We start from the raw sequence: 16,110 nt of genomic DNA on the forward strand, positions 1-16,110 counted from the left end.
GGACAGGAAAAGCAGGGGGAGCAGAGGGGGAAGTAGGGGGAGCTTTAAATACCAGCCAGATGGGCTGAGAGCTACAGCCTGAATTAGCAGGAGACACCTAGAGAACTACAGACAGCAAGGTGAGTAGAAACCCTACCTCTTCTTTTGCAGAAAACCAGCTCTGACAGATCCTGCTGTTTCCAACCTGGGAGGGGAACTCACTTGCCATAATGTTCTCTGAGGTTTCAACACTGGTCATCCAGGGACTTTCAGAAGAGTTCTGATTCAGCCTCTCTACTGCCCCAACTTGGTCATCTTCTTCATTATAGAACCCTTGGTAACCCTGGAAGGTTTTAAACTAACTCTGAAACCAACATTCTTATTGGGCCTGACCTATGATTCTTTTTTAGCGTCCCAAGCCCTGCTAAGCTTTCTCCTTTTCAACCCATGTCCTTGTGCTGGCTCAGTCTAGGGTGTCCCCATATGAATGGGGACCCATGGTAAAGCTTTCACTGCACCTTTGCAGAGTGGAAATCTTGAGACCCTCCAATGTGACTCCAATTCATTCCTCTCTTCATCCAGCACTCATTTTGGATCCTTCTCCCTGTCCAACAAGACTAGGATACAAAAAGCCCCATTCAGTCCACAGCACACTTCTCTGCCTCTCTCTCCCTGCCAGAAACAAAACCATCAGTGGCTCACCTAATCTGATGCCCTTTGCTAGTTCTCTACAGGGAACGTTCCTTCCCTATTCCTGCTACTTCCTGCCTTGAAATAACACTGTACTGTATCTGCCTTCCAGGTCATATCTGAGTCACTCTACTTCTCTGAGAAGAAAAAAATGGACTCTGCCAAGATGTGTGGATTCCTGGCAACCAGCTGCGTCCTTCTCCTAACTCTGCTGGGAGATCCAACTGAAGCCTGCTCCTGTGCCCCCAGCCACCCCCAGACTGCATACTGCAATGCTGATGTTGGTGAGTCTCCTCATTGAATTGTCACCTTCCCGGAAGTCTCTCACAATGCCCTATAGACATACCATTCTCTCTGAACCCCCCCCCCCCACAGTCCCTTTATTCCTTCCCCATAACAACCTCCCAACTATGCTCCCAGCCTGGTAAATGAGCAGCTGCCTGGTTGTCCATGGAAAGATCAGCACCTCCAGGTAGCAACAGCCTGTGTCCCCGTCCGCCCCCCCCCCCATAAAACAAAAGGATGTTGATACTTAAATTCCTCTCAAGCAGCAGAAGGGTCTGAATGATAGAAGGGTCAGGCTAGCAGAAACTACTTGTGAGAGCAGATACAGATTTGGTGCCTCTCCCTTCCCCCCCATCTTGGCATCACATACTCATTCATAGTGTGTTCACACTCCATCAGTTAAACTATTTTAAGGTGTTTTGCTATTTTGTAAAGAGATTTTTGTAAATGTATTACATACTTTGTAATATGTAACCTAGTGTAATGGCAATTAAGTATGTAAATGTCCAATGATGGCTTTTGATGCATGCATCTGTGTCCTTTTAAACTATCAGTGCATTAGTTTACTCTAGATGATGACCCAAAGGTAAATACTTAGAACCAGAGCCAGCTGTGCTAGGGTGGAGTGTTCATTGCCTAATGAATCCAGCTGAAGAGACAGGGAAAAGTAGCCACCCTAAAGGAGGATTTAGTAAGATCTCAATATGCCTATAGAAGTTAAAGCCAGAGTTGCCAACTTCTTTTTGGGGTAGAGCTCCTGCATTTTCAACAGCTGCTGGACAAATTTGGCAAGTGAATCTTTCCTCATCACTTAATTTCCATGCTAGGAAAAGCTTCATGTGCTAAATTTCTGCAAGTCAGGCAACTGTAAAGAAACCAGGCGGGTGGTTGGGGAGAGCTGGCGAGCCAAATGGAAAGTAGTTCATGTATCATGGCATACTGAGGCTACTATCTCTGGCCACTTCTGGAAGTGTTTCCATCCTGTATGCTTGCTAGCTCTCCCTTAAAATCTCTTCAAAATCATTCTAAGTCTTGCAGTATTTACTGTATATACTATACTAAAAAGTTAACATACCCTACACTGCCTTCTGCTGGTACTCTGTGGTGCTCTAGAATTCAACAATTTAGGGCACAATCCTGACCTGGTCTACTTGGAAGCAAGTCCTATTTTGTTCAATGGGGCTTACCCTCAGGAAAGTGTGGTTAGAATTGCAGCCTTAATTTAAATGTCAAAAAAGCTAACACCTGAACATGCAAAGCCTGCTGCTGAAATAGACATCATTCATTTATATATTCGCTTCTAATTTGACTAAGGGTTCCCTTCTCCCCCCCCCCACACGCACATCCAGAGAGATAAAAATCCTGCCATGTAGGCCCCAACTTGCTTTGTTTTTTCTTATTTCTTTTCACATTTTGATTTGTGTTTTGATTCTTTCACCAGTATGTCCATGACCAATATAGTTATGTATACAAATGGGCTGTTCATGGGAATTAAAGCTTTTAGTAGCTTGATTTCAGTGTTCAGGCCCCTGAGGGGGAGAGAGAGTGTGTACATACATGTGTATGTACAGGTGGGAAAACAAAAGAATCGGGGCAGGAATTGTACCTGCAGTAAGATAAATTCCAAAGATAATTCATTGTCCCTTCTTACTGGAACAGAATGCAGAGCAGTGGTGTTGCCAGCACATTGTGCACCTGGGGTGGGTGTCACCCCCCCCCCGCCATACAACACCCCTGCCATATGACAAATCCCTCTCGCTCATGATTTTGCAACACCATAAAAAGCATCCATGGCACTTGGCGCAGCACCCAAAAGTAGTTTGGTGGTGATGTGATGACTGCTGAACTACTTCTGGAGTGCTGCAATTCGCAGCCAATTGGACTGGGGCAGAGAGGAGGACCCTTTTGCTGCCAGATCTCTGCTCAGTGGGGACTCGGCCAGCACATCTGTCACCACCTCCAGAGTGTTGCACCCAGGGAAGTCTGCCCCAGTCCCTCCTCCCCCCCAGTGATGCTACTGATGCAGAGCATTCAAAACCAAATTGATGCTGGAAGGTTGGGAGAGCTGAAAACAGCAAGATGTGACCCACTATCTCTTTTTACAGTTATCAGGTGCAAGTTTGTAGGTAACGGCACACGGTCAGGATTGTCGGTGCAGTATGAGATCAAAACCACTAAGGTAAGCACTTCTCACTGAAACATGCTGAAAGCTCCCCTTACCCCATCCCAGTTGCCTCAGATAGGAAGTGATGACGGGTGGCCCAAAAAGGTGGAAATTTCTCCTCATACTACAATGCTCAAATAAAGCAACCAAATGCTCCTCTTCATCCATAACTCCTTCTATGTTTCCCAAAGGTGCAGCCTTTGCTGAGACTGCAGTTGCTAGAAATTCCCCACAAAGCTGGCATTTCTGCTATGTTGCCTGTAACTCTGGTGACAGATGAGGCATACCTGCCTTATATTTAAGCATGCATTATTCACCTGCTTTAGCCTGGAACATATTGAGATTTCTTTATTACTTCTTCAGATGAATAAATTTGATACCCTTTTTACAGCGCTCTGAACTGGTGTTTCATGCTGTTGCCCTCTTTTAGAGTCTTCCAATCAAGGTATAGACCAAATCTGAACTTAGATGGGAAGGTCAGGCAAGAGTTCATGACTTCCTTTGCAAGTGCTCTTGCCTATAATTAAGTTTGTTGCAGACAAAAGTTCAATCTACGATCTATCAAATGATACAATCTATTAATTTTTTAAGTACATGGTAAAATACTTCTAGGAATGAATCCCTTGGTAATGCAGATGTGGGCCTGCAGGACTCAGTACACCATAATAAAAACGGAAGCTTTCTCTCTGATGTGATACCTTCTATGTCCACATAGCATATTTGGAAGCATATAATTTTCTCACCTGCTTTATGAAGTGGTACAGCCCAGAAGAGGATTAGCAAGCCTTTTTTGTGAACATATACATCAGATCAAAGGAACAAGCCAGCAATAAGATCCCAAAATGAATGTCAAAAGAACATTACCAGCCCACAGAGTATATTGGAAGTCCCTTAAGACTGAGGTTCCAGAACACTGTATTCATTATCTATTCAGCAGGCAAATATTTCTTCTCTTGTTTGTGCCCAAAACAACCAAGTCACTATTATTCCCATTTTAAATAGGAGAGGACTCTGAGCAATAACTTGTTTAGACACTTTAAGCTAGAACTGAAATCTGAACTTGAGTCTCCAGGTCCAGACAAAGAAACAATTAATGCCAATAATGGCTGTGGTTTTGATAGAATAGAAACATCCATGAGCAAAAGCCCCTGAGTCCCTTCTTACACTAGCCCCCTTCCCTTATGCTGACACTCATTCACACTCTCCGCAGGTGTACAAGGGATCTGAAGCAATGCAAGAACTTCGTTTCCTTCATACTCCTGCCATGGCAAGCGTCTGCGGATATGAACACAAGGAAAACCACCAAGGAGAAGAATATGTCATTGCAGGTAAAGAGCATCCTCTACTGCCACAGAAGATTTGATGCAGTTGCAATTCATACATACTTCTGTGTTTTGCCTCTGAACAAAAGTGGGGCAATGAACTCTATGTTCATAGGAGCAGAACTGCACAGAAGTGAGATGCTGTCAGGGCCTAATCCCATCCAACTTTCCAATACCGGTGCAACCGCAATGCAGCCCTGAAGTAAGGGAACAAATATTCCCATACCTTGAGGAGGCCACTGTGACTGCCTTTTCACCATAAGATGCAGTGCACACCCCATTGGCACAACTGCACCAGCACTGGAAAATTGGATAGAACTTGGCCCTCAGTTTCTGAGTGATAAGGGAAAAGGACACTGTGCATGCTTAGAGCACTCTCCTGACAAATAACACTTGCAAGGAAAAACTATCCCAGATAATATTAGAACAGAATGGATGCTTCCATTGGTGCCAGGCCAGTCCTACCACAACAAAGTTCATTTCCCTAAAATGCAGCAAATTTTGAGTCTGTACACTTCTCAAATTCTTATTGGAGAAGTTGGCCTTTCTACCGCTGGTGTGAATGTATCTTGACCCAAATATGGCCAGCATTGATGGGGGGAAAAAACCAGCAATGAGAGGAAAACCTACTTCAGGGAAGAAGTCAAACCATGCTGTATCATTGGTTTTGCTCTGCAGTCTCTTTGGACTATATACTAACGGTCAGCCCAGGAGCTGGCAAGTGTATTCTGGGTATCGGGTGAGTCACCCACAAAAGCCATCATCCAGAAGGGCCTCTGGTTTGGAATAGGAAATCAGCAGTAGGCTATGCAAGTCCTCCGTTTTAGAAGGGCGACTGGGGTCTCCTGGTCTTACCCGCCTCCCAGCTAGCTAAGTCACTCTCCTGGTGTCTTTAGAGGGCAACCAGAGCCCCCTGCAGCCCACACAGACAACCCCAGCTGTGTTACAGGCAAGTTTGCTCACCAGCCTGGACAGCACGCGGCATGCTGGAGCAAGCCCCCAGGACAGCTCCTGCGCTGTCACCATCCCCACTTGTGTTTGGCTGCAGTCGACTCCTAGTGAGTTGCCCTTACTTGGGCGCTGCATTTGCAACCAGGCCACAGCACCAAAGGGTGGGGGGTATTCTGCTTAGACTGGGAGAAGCCGGGCTGAGGGTGGGGGAGGGAGCCAGGGATTAGAAGGGAGCATTATTTGGGCAAAGACCAGAGGGAGAGTTACTGAGGGGCTAATTTAAACACCTGCCTGGCCAATGTCTGAGGCCTGTGTGGGATAGCTTTCCTCTACCAGGATAGGCCTGATGAACTTGTGGAACTGGTGCCTGGGCCCCTCTTCTCACCCCTCATGCCATTGACCCCACTGGGCCCCCAAAGCTGACAAAGGGATTAGGTAACTTGGAGCAAACTTCAAAGAGTTGCACAAGATGGCGAAAGGCTTTATTTTTCAAAAAAATGCAAGTTTCTAGCTCTTAATGCCTCACTTGAAAGCACAAGTGGATATCTGGAGGGGTCTTGCGGGGTAGCACTTCAACATCTTACATAATGCCTTACACCCCCACCATGATCAATAAAAGCAGAATAAAGAATACAGAATAAGTCAAATTGCAGTAGATTTATGCAAACTAACAAACACTGCCAATCTGCTCTAGTGTCATAATTGATACCCCTCATAGAATTCAGCAGGCCTTGGTGCAGAATCTGCCCTCCTCAGGTTCAGCTTCAATGTTGGAGGAGATTTTTTCCTAAGCCTGAAGTAGCTGCAGCACTGCTGACACTTGTGAAGATAAGCTTCTTAGACATCAAGAAGCTGAATGCCAGTTGTAAAAACAAAATATGCTGCAGTCACCAGACATATCCTTTGTATATTGATCACAACAAGACATGGAGAACAAGCCTTTAGATCACTGTTTCTCAAACTGTGAGTCGGGACCCACTAGGTGGGTCGCAAGCCAATTTCAGGTGGGTCCCCATTCATTTCAATATTTTATTTTTAATATGCTGGATTTGATACTACCATGGCTGTATTTGGGGAAAATGTTACAGTCTTGTACTTTAAACAAGCTACTATGTATATTCTTTTAACAATGATAGTAAATAGGACTTACTCCTGAGTAAGTGTGGGCAGGAGTGCAGCCTAGAATAGTTCACTTCTGGTCCTGACAGATTCTCATTCTAAAAAGTGGGTCCTGGTGCTAAATGTGTGAGAACCACAGCTTTAGATATGTTTCCTCACATTTGCTTCTCTCTTTCACCTCCATCCAGGAATGCTAGACAACAATCTTGTCAGGATCTCTGCCTGTTCCTTCATTCAGCCATGGGCTCAGCTGACTCCTGAACAGAGACGAGGCCTAAGTCTGGACTACAGCAAGGGTTGCAGTTGTCAAGTGAGTGTCCAGCCACTAGGAGACACTGTGTCACAGGGAAAGGCAACAGCAATTAAAGATCATCAGCTTTAAGGGAAAATACCACAGGGGGGCTGGTAGGGCCCAACAAGAAGCATCAGCTGTACCCTGAAGAATTCTGTGTAGCTTGAAAGCTCACATCGACCTATAACAACAAAAAATCTTCCAACCAGAGATAAATCACCTTACCTAAAGTTAAGTCAAAGGGACAACCCAGATATTGCAGCCGATCCTGAACAGAAAATGAAGGAAAGGAATCAAGATGCAAGGAAGTAGCCTTGCTACTTGGTGGTGCCAGAGCACCCTGCTACTCAATGGCTAGTGACAGCAGGTCACAAAAGCACTGCTGCAAGGTGGAAATTAACTGAGGAGGGTCTAGGAAACGGGTGCTGCATCGTAACAATCAGAGCCCTAATTTTTAACAGGAGCTAAAAATTTTAAACTGGGCAAGAGCTGAATGGTCAGCAACACTGGTTCTGTTTACTGGCTTCCTCCTATGTGAGCCAAGACACAGGCCAAGGACGCTTTAACCCTCTCCTCTCTGGTGTGAACAATGACAGAGGCTTAGGCAATGTCTCCTTCCTCCTTGTCACTCAACACATTTGCCTGCATCTTAGCTGATGCAGCTGAGCAACAACTGTTGCTTTCCATATTGTGCAAGGAAGGGCACAATCCTAACCCCTTCTGTCAGTGCTTTCCAGCACTGACTTAAGGGCAATGCAGCTCTGAGGTAAGGGAACAAACATTCCCTTCCTTTGAGGAGGCCTCTGTGAGTGACACCCAACTGTAGGATGCAGCACACATACCATTGGCACTGCTATGCCAGTGGTGGAAAATACTGACATAAGGGGTTAGGATTGCACCCGAAGAAGTTCAAGGAGTTCTTTGCCATAGTTTTTCTTAGTTAGGCACCTCAAATAAATAGGGACCAGAATTCATATCAGAGATTACAGGTGCCAGGTGAGAGACCACTGGGGGCCATTTTATGCCCCCCCCCCAGTTTCCAGTAGCTTATCATTAGATTAGGGAAAGACAGAAGAGAAGCATCAACAGATGTGGGAATGGAATCTTGTATGCAGGATGAGAGGGATGGCTCTCATCTTCCTGCCTGTCCTGACAGATCTCTGTTCTTTCTTCAACAGATTGTGCCATGCTATTCCATGCCATGCTCCGTTGACTCCAATTCCCAGTGCCTATGGACAGATGGAATTGTAAACCAGATGTGGAATGGTGGCAGCCAGGACAAAAGCGCAGCTTGCCTGCCTAAGTCTGGAAATCCTGGTCTCTGCACTTGGCAATCACTGAAGAGCGAAAAGTCTGGATTCCTTCGCAAGGCTCGTCTGAGGCAGTGACATCTTCATGGACTCTGACAGGGCTGGTGCTCCTCTCTGTGAATATGCTCCACTCACCCTTCCTTCTGAATGGTCACTTTTTACAATAAACACCATTTTATTATTAAGAGCAAGCATTCTAGTTCTTTATAAGTAGGAAAATCAAGATACCAAAGTACTATCAATCTGCTAAAGACTGATAGTAAGAATGAAGGGGGGGGGGAAAAAGGGCTTCCTGCAGTCATAGGGAGTCTTCTCTCTTCGATATGGGAAACCAGGTCCTTCCCACATGATCCTGAATCTGGTTCTTCACCCTCTGTGTCTGATGACTCATCATCGATATCCTGTGTTGGAATGGCCAAAGCATCTCAGAAGCTGTCTAGCTGGTTTAACTGGAGCCTGTGCTCCACCCCAATTGCAGGGACTGTGTTGAATGGCAAAGTCTAGCCCTAGAACATGTGAAATCGTAATTCACAGTTCTATGCACATGCAGAGTGTCTTTTTCCTCACCGCTGAGTAACTATAGATATCCACAGGAAAAATTTTGTGGGGGGGGGGGAGGGAGAGGGCTTTCTGCTTATATTTCTGATACTGGTGCCATTCAGTTAGGGTGGGTGCCACCTCTTATCCCAAAATGTTTGATAATGTTATTACTGTTCAGATATAGTGGTATTATGAAATAACAATAACATATTCTTAGAGCACAATCCTACATATGCTACTCAGATATGTCCCATTGTGTTCAGTGGGGCTTACACCCAGGAAAGTGCATAGAATTGCAGTATATAGGATTGCAGCCTTAAAGTGCATCTTTCAGGGGGAGGGGGTTTACACTATAATCTTAAATACTTCCAAGAGCAGATCTCTGAATCTTGCTATAAACCTTACTCTAATCCCACCAAAGTCTTCTTGGCCAACCTTTCTAAAATACAAAATTGAGCCTTAGCCTCTCTCTGTTTGGACAGTAGCTATTAGTGACCCGTAGCTTTCAAGCACTTCAGATGTTGACTCCTGCGTGGTTCAAGAAAACAGACAGAAGCACATGAAAGCTTAGAGGATAAGGAACAGATCTGCCCTTGGTCTCTCCTCCATCTCCAACCAAATGTGAGGGTGAGGGCCCAATCCTATCCAACTTTCTACAGCACTGATACAGTTATGCCAACAGGGCATATACTGCATCCTGTGGGGGGGCAGTCACAATGTTTGTCCCCATAGCTCAAGGCTGCATTGGCACTGGAAAACTGGATAGGAAGGGGACCTTACAGAGGAAGAAAACAGTAGTGGTAGAGCCAGTCTAAAATGGCAACAGGACGAAGGAAAATATCATTTCTGGAGATTGCAGACTATGCTTGAGAAGGAAGGAAAAGAGCAATTACTGTTCAGCAGTTGTATCTTTTTTTATTTTCACCAAGAACCTAAAAATTAGACATTGTGCAAGGAGCTTAAAATAAAACTCCCTGCCTGCAGGCAGCCTGCAGTCTTAAAAAGAGAAGCGTAGATGCAGAAAGAAAATAAGAATGGAAGGGAGATTAGGAAAACAAGGGCATTTTTCACCCAAAATAATTCACTGGCTGCTAGATGACAAGAGCAAATTAATTTCCAGGAGATGCTAAGGAGAAAACATAAAAGCAAAAAAAATAAGGTGTCAGATCTTGAAAGGCAGAGAGTGGCAAACTCATGTAGGAAGCATGGAACACAAACATTCTAAGTACTGAAAACAAATGTGTAACGATTCATATTACAAGTTGGAATGAAAAAGCAGTTCCAAGTCTGAAAGGTTAACAACTACTGACTGAAATAAATTCAGACCTCACACTGTTTAGCAAAGCTGTACATATAGCTTAGCAACTACACCAATCAAACTAAACAGCACAGTCCTAAAAATGAGTCCTGACCCTAGGAGGGTGGCAAATGTGCCATAAAACATGTTTGTGTTTCCTCGGGAGCAAGCCATGCCAATGCACATAGGTGTGCTGGCATACAGAGGCTGAATTCAGCCTCTGCGGTGGCTTGCGGGGAGAGTCATGCGTTGGCCAAGCTTGGACAACACAAAGCTCTGGGGTGGGCAGGGAAGAGGTGGGTGGGCAGAGAGAGGAAGGTGGAGTTGGTACTCGGCTGTTATGCTGGATCCCAACACCCGTTCCCGAGCAGCGCAGAGTGGCTTCAAGCTGCTCCACTCTCCTCGGACTTGCACCACCTCCTGAGGTAGCACAAGTCCGAGGACACCCATAGGGGCTGCAATGGTTTACCTGGGAGTAAGGGGAAGAGTTTCCCTTTACCTTTGACTGAGCCACTTTGCAGTCCTATCTCACGCTAGACACAGTGCAAGCCTCCTGGCTTGCCTGTTCCAGCACAAGGTAGGATCGTACCCTTAATCGGCCTATGATTTGAGGGTTGTTATCATCTTCTTGGAATAATTGAGATCACTGTTCTGCTCACCATTTCACTGTCTTTTAAATAATTTCGATATAAGGGTACATTAGGCTACATCACCCTTGATGTAGCTCAGTAGGTTAATGACACCTAATGTTTACCCTTGAGTTAGAAAGTATCTTATCCAATAAGGATGAGGCATTGCTGTATGGATGCTGAGGCCTCAGAGCTGTCTTCAGCTGCTGGAGGAAAAAGGAATGTGCAACATCAGCAGTGCTGCAACTGGTAGGCTGGATGATGCCTCTACTCTGGCTGTCCCAGGGGCCTGGCCTTCTGGCCCTGCCTGGTCAACTGAGCAGAATCTTCTGCCAAGCACTTCAGAGTCCAGCCCCAGAACACAACCTCATTGCCAACAACAGAAGACACTCGCTGTGGGATGGAGAACACCAATCAAGTCCAAGGGCAGATACAGTTGCCCACAGCCCCAACCCTGCCTTGGCATAGTCTACTCTGAAGGAAATGATTGCCTGTGGGACTGTCAACTGAGGAGGGGTGAGATATATTCAAGCCTGAAAGCCATGGGATCTCACCCCATATCATTTAATCCAGAGCTTGAGTTGCATACCCACACTAACTCGCAAACAAAGAGCCCCATTCAGAGATGGCAACAAGACCCTCGAATCATCAAGGTACCTGACAAATGAAAAGGCACAAGATCCTGCACAAAGAGGGAGAGGAAAGGAAGTCCAATCCCTCCATGCTTCAACCTGGCTTACCATCTCCTTGTGATTGGGGTAATAGGTCTGGTCAATGAGTGGAAATTCTTCTGGTCCAAGCTTGCGATGGAGTCGAACCATTTGGGCAAACTGTTGGTAAGAGAGAAACAAGGAAGAGCCATCTAAAGCAGTTCTCATTGGTTTCTGCCCTGACCCATCTGCTACCTGCTTCCTTGCTGCCCACCACCCTTCCCTTCTTGGAGCTGCTTTCGAAGATGGGTCAGGAATTCCAAATGGTGCAGAATGCTGCAGCCCAGCTACTGTCAGGAGTCCCATTTTGGCACAGCTGCACCAACTGCCTGTTAGGTCTCAATTCAAAATGGTGGCAATTACCTGAAAAGCCCTGTCCAACCTCTAGGTTCAACATATGACTCTCCCATTCCCTCACGTCACCGGCAGAAGCACTGCTCTGTGTCCCTTCTTAAAGAAGGCTGTCTAACAAATTAGTCCTCTGGTTTATAAGTCCTCCAGCTTATGCATCCCCCAGCTCAGTCCAAAGTCTACCGTTACTTAGGTCTGATTCTTCCTCTAACCATAGGTTCCTGCCACTCACCACCCAAGGCTTGTCGCAAAAGTTGTACACAGAGTGCAGGGAGTTGACACTAGGCACCCCTGAGTACTGCAGTCCAATCACAATGCCACGATGATCTCCACCACGAGCCATGCTGTAGGCATGCTGGCGGATCAGCACAAAGTCAGGTTTCAGGCTCCTAGGAGGGGAGAGACATGAGAGTGAAGAGCAGAGAAGGCCAAAGAAATCCATCTCCTGCTTCTCACCCAGAGAGCAGAACCTGCTCCCCAGCATTCCCCAGAGTCTTGGCTCCCATTTACAGAGTTTCCAATCCATTAGATCACAGAAACAGAACCCAGGAATCCTGTTGCTTCAAGTCTTCACTTTACTCCTTATCTCCCTCCTCCATTCCACACTGGGCTGAATCAACCATAATACTAAACAAGTAACCAGATGAGGCAAAAATTACCCCAGGGCACCATCTAGAGCAGGGACTCTTAACCAGGGGAATCCATTCATCTTAGGGGTATGGGAACCAAATGGTGGAAGTATGGGACTTAAACTATGAACAATTTTTAAAAAATTATTGTTAGATTAGATCAGTGGTTCCCAAACTGTGAGCTGTGGTTTCCCAGGGAGCTACAGAAAGCAGCTGGGGGGGTCGCGGAATCCTTGCAAAAAAATCTGCCACCCTATATTATGTATAGAATTGTAGCCCTAATGGGGAGCCACAGCCAATGGCCCAGTAGGTCAAGGGGGCCGCCAGTCAAAAAAGTTTGGGAACCACTGGATTAGGTTATTAACTGTCACCATTATTGATACAGATTGAGCTGTTCTGTTCCTAGCTATCCATATATAAAGTAAAACGGTATTTTCCCCCAGATTCCCTAGGAGTTTTGTACTCCCTGGCCTAGTTCAAGCACAGCCAACTACTGTGTTCTCAGGGACCTCCTCCAGACAGCACTCCAGGACACAGAGTTTATTTTGCCTCACAACCCACTGAGACATGAACAGGCAGAGCACACATAGGCCTGATTAAAACCATCACAATGAATTACTGATATGTTGCTACTCACCTGACCACCTTGACGCCATTGCGCATAACCTCCATGTCAACAGAGAAGTTACCATTAGCATGAGCCACCAAATTAAGGTCAGCGAACTCTGCCTAGGAGACACCAATAAGACAAATAAATGCATGTGGAATGAGCATTCAGCTATCACACAGCCACTAGCCAACACCATACAAACTCTGCTTAAGGCAGTCAGAAGGAGATCTGAGTACCCAGAAAGAATGCTTCATCCAATTAGCAAGTTTCCTGCCTGAAAACATAGGTAGAAATGAGATTGATGCAGTGCAACTTTTTTCAAACTTTTGCAATACAAAACTTTTGTGTTTGTAGGAATCCTGGGGTTCCTTAGAAGCTTATCAATGAGAAGATGAGCAAAGGTAGATAAGCTTCCTGGAAAGAGTTTGACTACCCACTATCAACCTGCATTTACAGGTTGTACATACAACCTGTATTTACATGTCTGCAACATGTAAATACAGGAGAATGCTAGGTATAGTCTAGAGCAGTGTTTCTCAATCTTTTTGGGAAATTTACTCCCTAAGTAAGACTTTGCGGGGGAGGGGCAAGGGCAGCAATGCAATCCTCAGGATTGTGTCTCTAAGGGGGGTGCTTTTACTCACTTGGAGCTGCAGCAGGCTCCAGAAGATGCGGGGAGCCCCACAGAGCCCTCTACAGGACTCCCTGAAGCTTGGAGAAAAAAAGCAAGTGCAAACCACCTCTTGCTTGCGTTTGCAAACTGGAAGTAGTTTGTACTTGCTTTTTTCTTAATATTCCAAGCCTCGGGGAGCCCTGAGGAGGGCTGCGAGGGGCTCCCTGCACCTTCTGGAGCCTGCTGTAGCCCTAAGTGAGTAAAAGTACCCCCTCGTCCCTCTTAGTGATGCAATGGATCATGTCACTGCCCTCGCCCCTCCTATGACCCTTAAAGGGATGGGGGAACCTTTACATGAACTGAGGGGTTGCGACCCATCAGTCTGAGTACCACTGGTAGAGCATACCTTCAGTTCACACAAGGTAACTGCTCTGGCCAATGCCCTGAGAGTGCCCTAAACTCATCTTAAGTCAATAAGAAAAGTATTTCCTAAAGAAGAAAACTGAAAAAAATTCACTGGTTCAGTGAACAGAGTTCTGGAGCGGACTCAAATCCTCACTCAGATATGAAGGAAACTCATGAACAGCCTATTGTAAACATTCAGCCTAATCTTACAAGGTTGCTGTGATCACTGACATTCCTGGGGGAGGGGGGCAAAACACTTAAGTTTCTTCAGGCTTCTGACCACAGCTGTAAAGCAGCCCCACCCTCTCATCTTCAGAGCCAGTTGTGGCTGCAAAAGCTTTTGCAACTGGCTCTAAAGGCAAGGGAGAGCGGCCACTTTACATCTGTGGTCAAGAGCCTGAAGAAACTTAGCATTTTGCCCCCCTTCAGGAACGCCAGTGACTGTGATGACAAAGTGTGTGTTTGGGGAAAGAAGCGCGATGAAACATGTATACCACTATAAAGTTTCCGAAAGGTGGGTCACAATATCAGCAAATCTTCTGAGATTCCAATAAACAGTATGCAATGAAAAAATGGATTCCCTAGGAACTGGGCTCTCATTTAAAAACATATTCCTAGCCCTCACTAATGGAGAGGGAAGTATGGAAATATACAAGCAATATTTCAGCAAAGAATATTTCAGCATATTTCAATAAAATATTCTACTGAAAGAGATACATCTGCACCAAATGCATTGCTCTGTTTGTTTCCTGTCTCCAGCCATAGTATAACCTTACCAGATAATCTACTCACCCTCATATTAACCCATGATTACCTACACATTTCACATTTTTGTGTTAACTCAAAATAATCCATGAGCATGTACAACATTTGCATACTGATACTACTGATCTCCATATATTATTTTGAACACAGAGTTTACTTGGGGCAAAATTTACACTTTTTCCACACAACTTACAGGACAGACCTTGATTTGTTGGCCAGTCACAGAGGAAAAAATGGTCAACATCCTTGAGTCAGGCCATCACAACTTGTCTGGAAAACAGTTCGGAAACTACATTTTTAAGTATATGGATCAGTCCTATCCACCTTTCCAGCACTGATGCAGCTGTGTCAATGGGGAACACACTGCGTCCTGTGGTGGGGGTGGCAGTCACAGAGTTTTCTCAAGGTAAAGGAACATTGTTCCCATATCTCAGGACTGGGAAGTTGGATAGGACTAGGCCCAAAAGTGATTAAGATAACCTAGGGGCACAATTATGCTGGATCCCAACCCCTGTTCCTGGGGAAAACAGTTCCAAGCATCCTCAAGAGGTGGCACAAGTCCGAGGAGACCCATAGGGGCCAGCGGCCCTTACCCAGAGGTAAGGGGAAATGTTTCCCCTTGCCTCTGGCTGAGCCACTTATGGCCCCTATCCTGTGATGGATACAGCGCAAGCCTCTTGGTTTGCCTGTTCCAGCGCAGGATAGGATTGCGTCCTAAGTTATTAGCTCTATTTTCAGTTGTATTTCCCAATTTTGCTGCTGCTGTTGTATCCATTTTGCGGACTACTCAAAATTCTGTTCCCAAGTCACAGAAGGGTTTGTACTAACTCCTCAATCCCAAAAATCACCTTATGACCTTGTCCTGTGCTCAGCAACAAGTCAAAGGAGAAAGTGATGGCAATTTTTGCCAACGCTGAGGTGACCCTGAGGGCAGGATTTCCCCCATAAACATCATGGCAAAAGTGCAATGCAATTATGTGGCATCTTTCACAATTTTGTAGGCAGAATTTGCATTTCCAGGGTTGTTCTGAATTTGAGTTTCCTGAGTGACAAATATTGGCTGAGTATGTGTAAGCCTGTGTGCGTAAAAGATGATGAACCCTGGGGACAGGCTGAGACCATGGGCAGCCACACCTAACCAAAGTCCATTCTCAGAGATGTGTGCTGCTCAATATCCTTTGAATGAAGAAACCAGAGCCTGAACTGCAGTGAGCAGACTACTCTGCCCTGCCAACTAGGCAAAGGCAAGAAGCAAGGTTCTCAGGACAGATGCTGCTGAGCCTGGCACATTCAGTAGTTTGAAACTGCCTGTCAGTCATATAATATTGTACACACCTGTTCTTTTCAGAGCCTGAAGAGGATTCTAGGTCCTGAACAGCTATAGTCTTAGGGCCAAACTACATTAAGCCATTGATTATGGCTGACAGGTTTGTTTTTAACTAACAGCTG

At 45.6% G+C, this 16,110-nt stretch overlaps 2 protein-coding genes across 2 annotated transcripts in view; one reads left to right on the forward strand and one right to left on the reverse strand.

Annotated features, from left to right (window-relative positions):
• Positions 1–16,110, reverse strand: part of SYN1 (synapsin I) — a 94,705-nt gene that overhangs the window by 55,317 nt on the left and 23,278 nt on the right. Inside the window, exons 3-5 of the mRNA XM_066613960.1 lie at positions 12,906–12,997; positions 11,872–12,028; positions 11,319–11,408 (exon numbers count right to left, since the gene is read on the reverse strand). Coding sequence (XP_066470057.1) covers positions 11,319–11,408; positions 11,872–12,028; positions 12,906–12,997 — 339 coding nt within the window. The remainder of the gene's footprint in view (positions 1–11,318; positions 11,409–11,871; positions 12,029–12,905; positions 12,998–16,110) is intronic.
• Positions 32–8,297, forward strand: TIMP1 (TIMP metallopeptidase inhibitor 1). Its single transcript, XM_066613961.1, has 6 exons — positions 32–119; positions 782–953; positions 3,060–3,133; positions 4,329–4,446; positions 6,699–6,820; positions 7,981–8,297. The coding sequence occupies exons 2-6, from the start codon at positions 821–823 to the stop codon at positions 8,188–8,190; spliced, it is 657 nt and encodes a 218-aa protein (XP_066470058.1). The 5' UTR covers positions 32–119; positions 782–820; the 3' UTR covers positions 8,191–8,297.

The sequence above is a fragment of the Tiliqua scincoides genome, chromosome 2, assembly GCF_035046505.1.
Source record: "Tiliqua scincoides isolate rTilSci1 chromosome 2, rTilSci1.hap2, whole genome shotgun sequence".
In the NCBI taxonomy this organism is placed as follows: domain Eukaryota; kingdom Metazoa; phylum Chordata; class Lepidosauria; order Squamata; family Scincidae; genus Tiliqua; species Tiliqua scincoides.

Coding starts and splice junctions, on each gene's coding strand:
- TIMP1 (XM_066613961.1), top strand. CDS start 821: ATGGACTCTGCCAAGATGTGTGGATTCCTGGCAACCAGCTGCGTCCTT. Junction 954..3,059: donor ATACTGCAATGCTGATGTTG/GTGAGTCTCCTC, acceptor CTCTTTTTACAG/TTATCAGGTGCAAGTTTGTA. Junction 6,821..7,980: donor GCAAGGGTTGCAGTTGTCAA/GTGAGTGTCCAG, acceptor TTTCTTCAACAG/ATTGTGCCATGCTATTCCAT.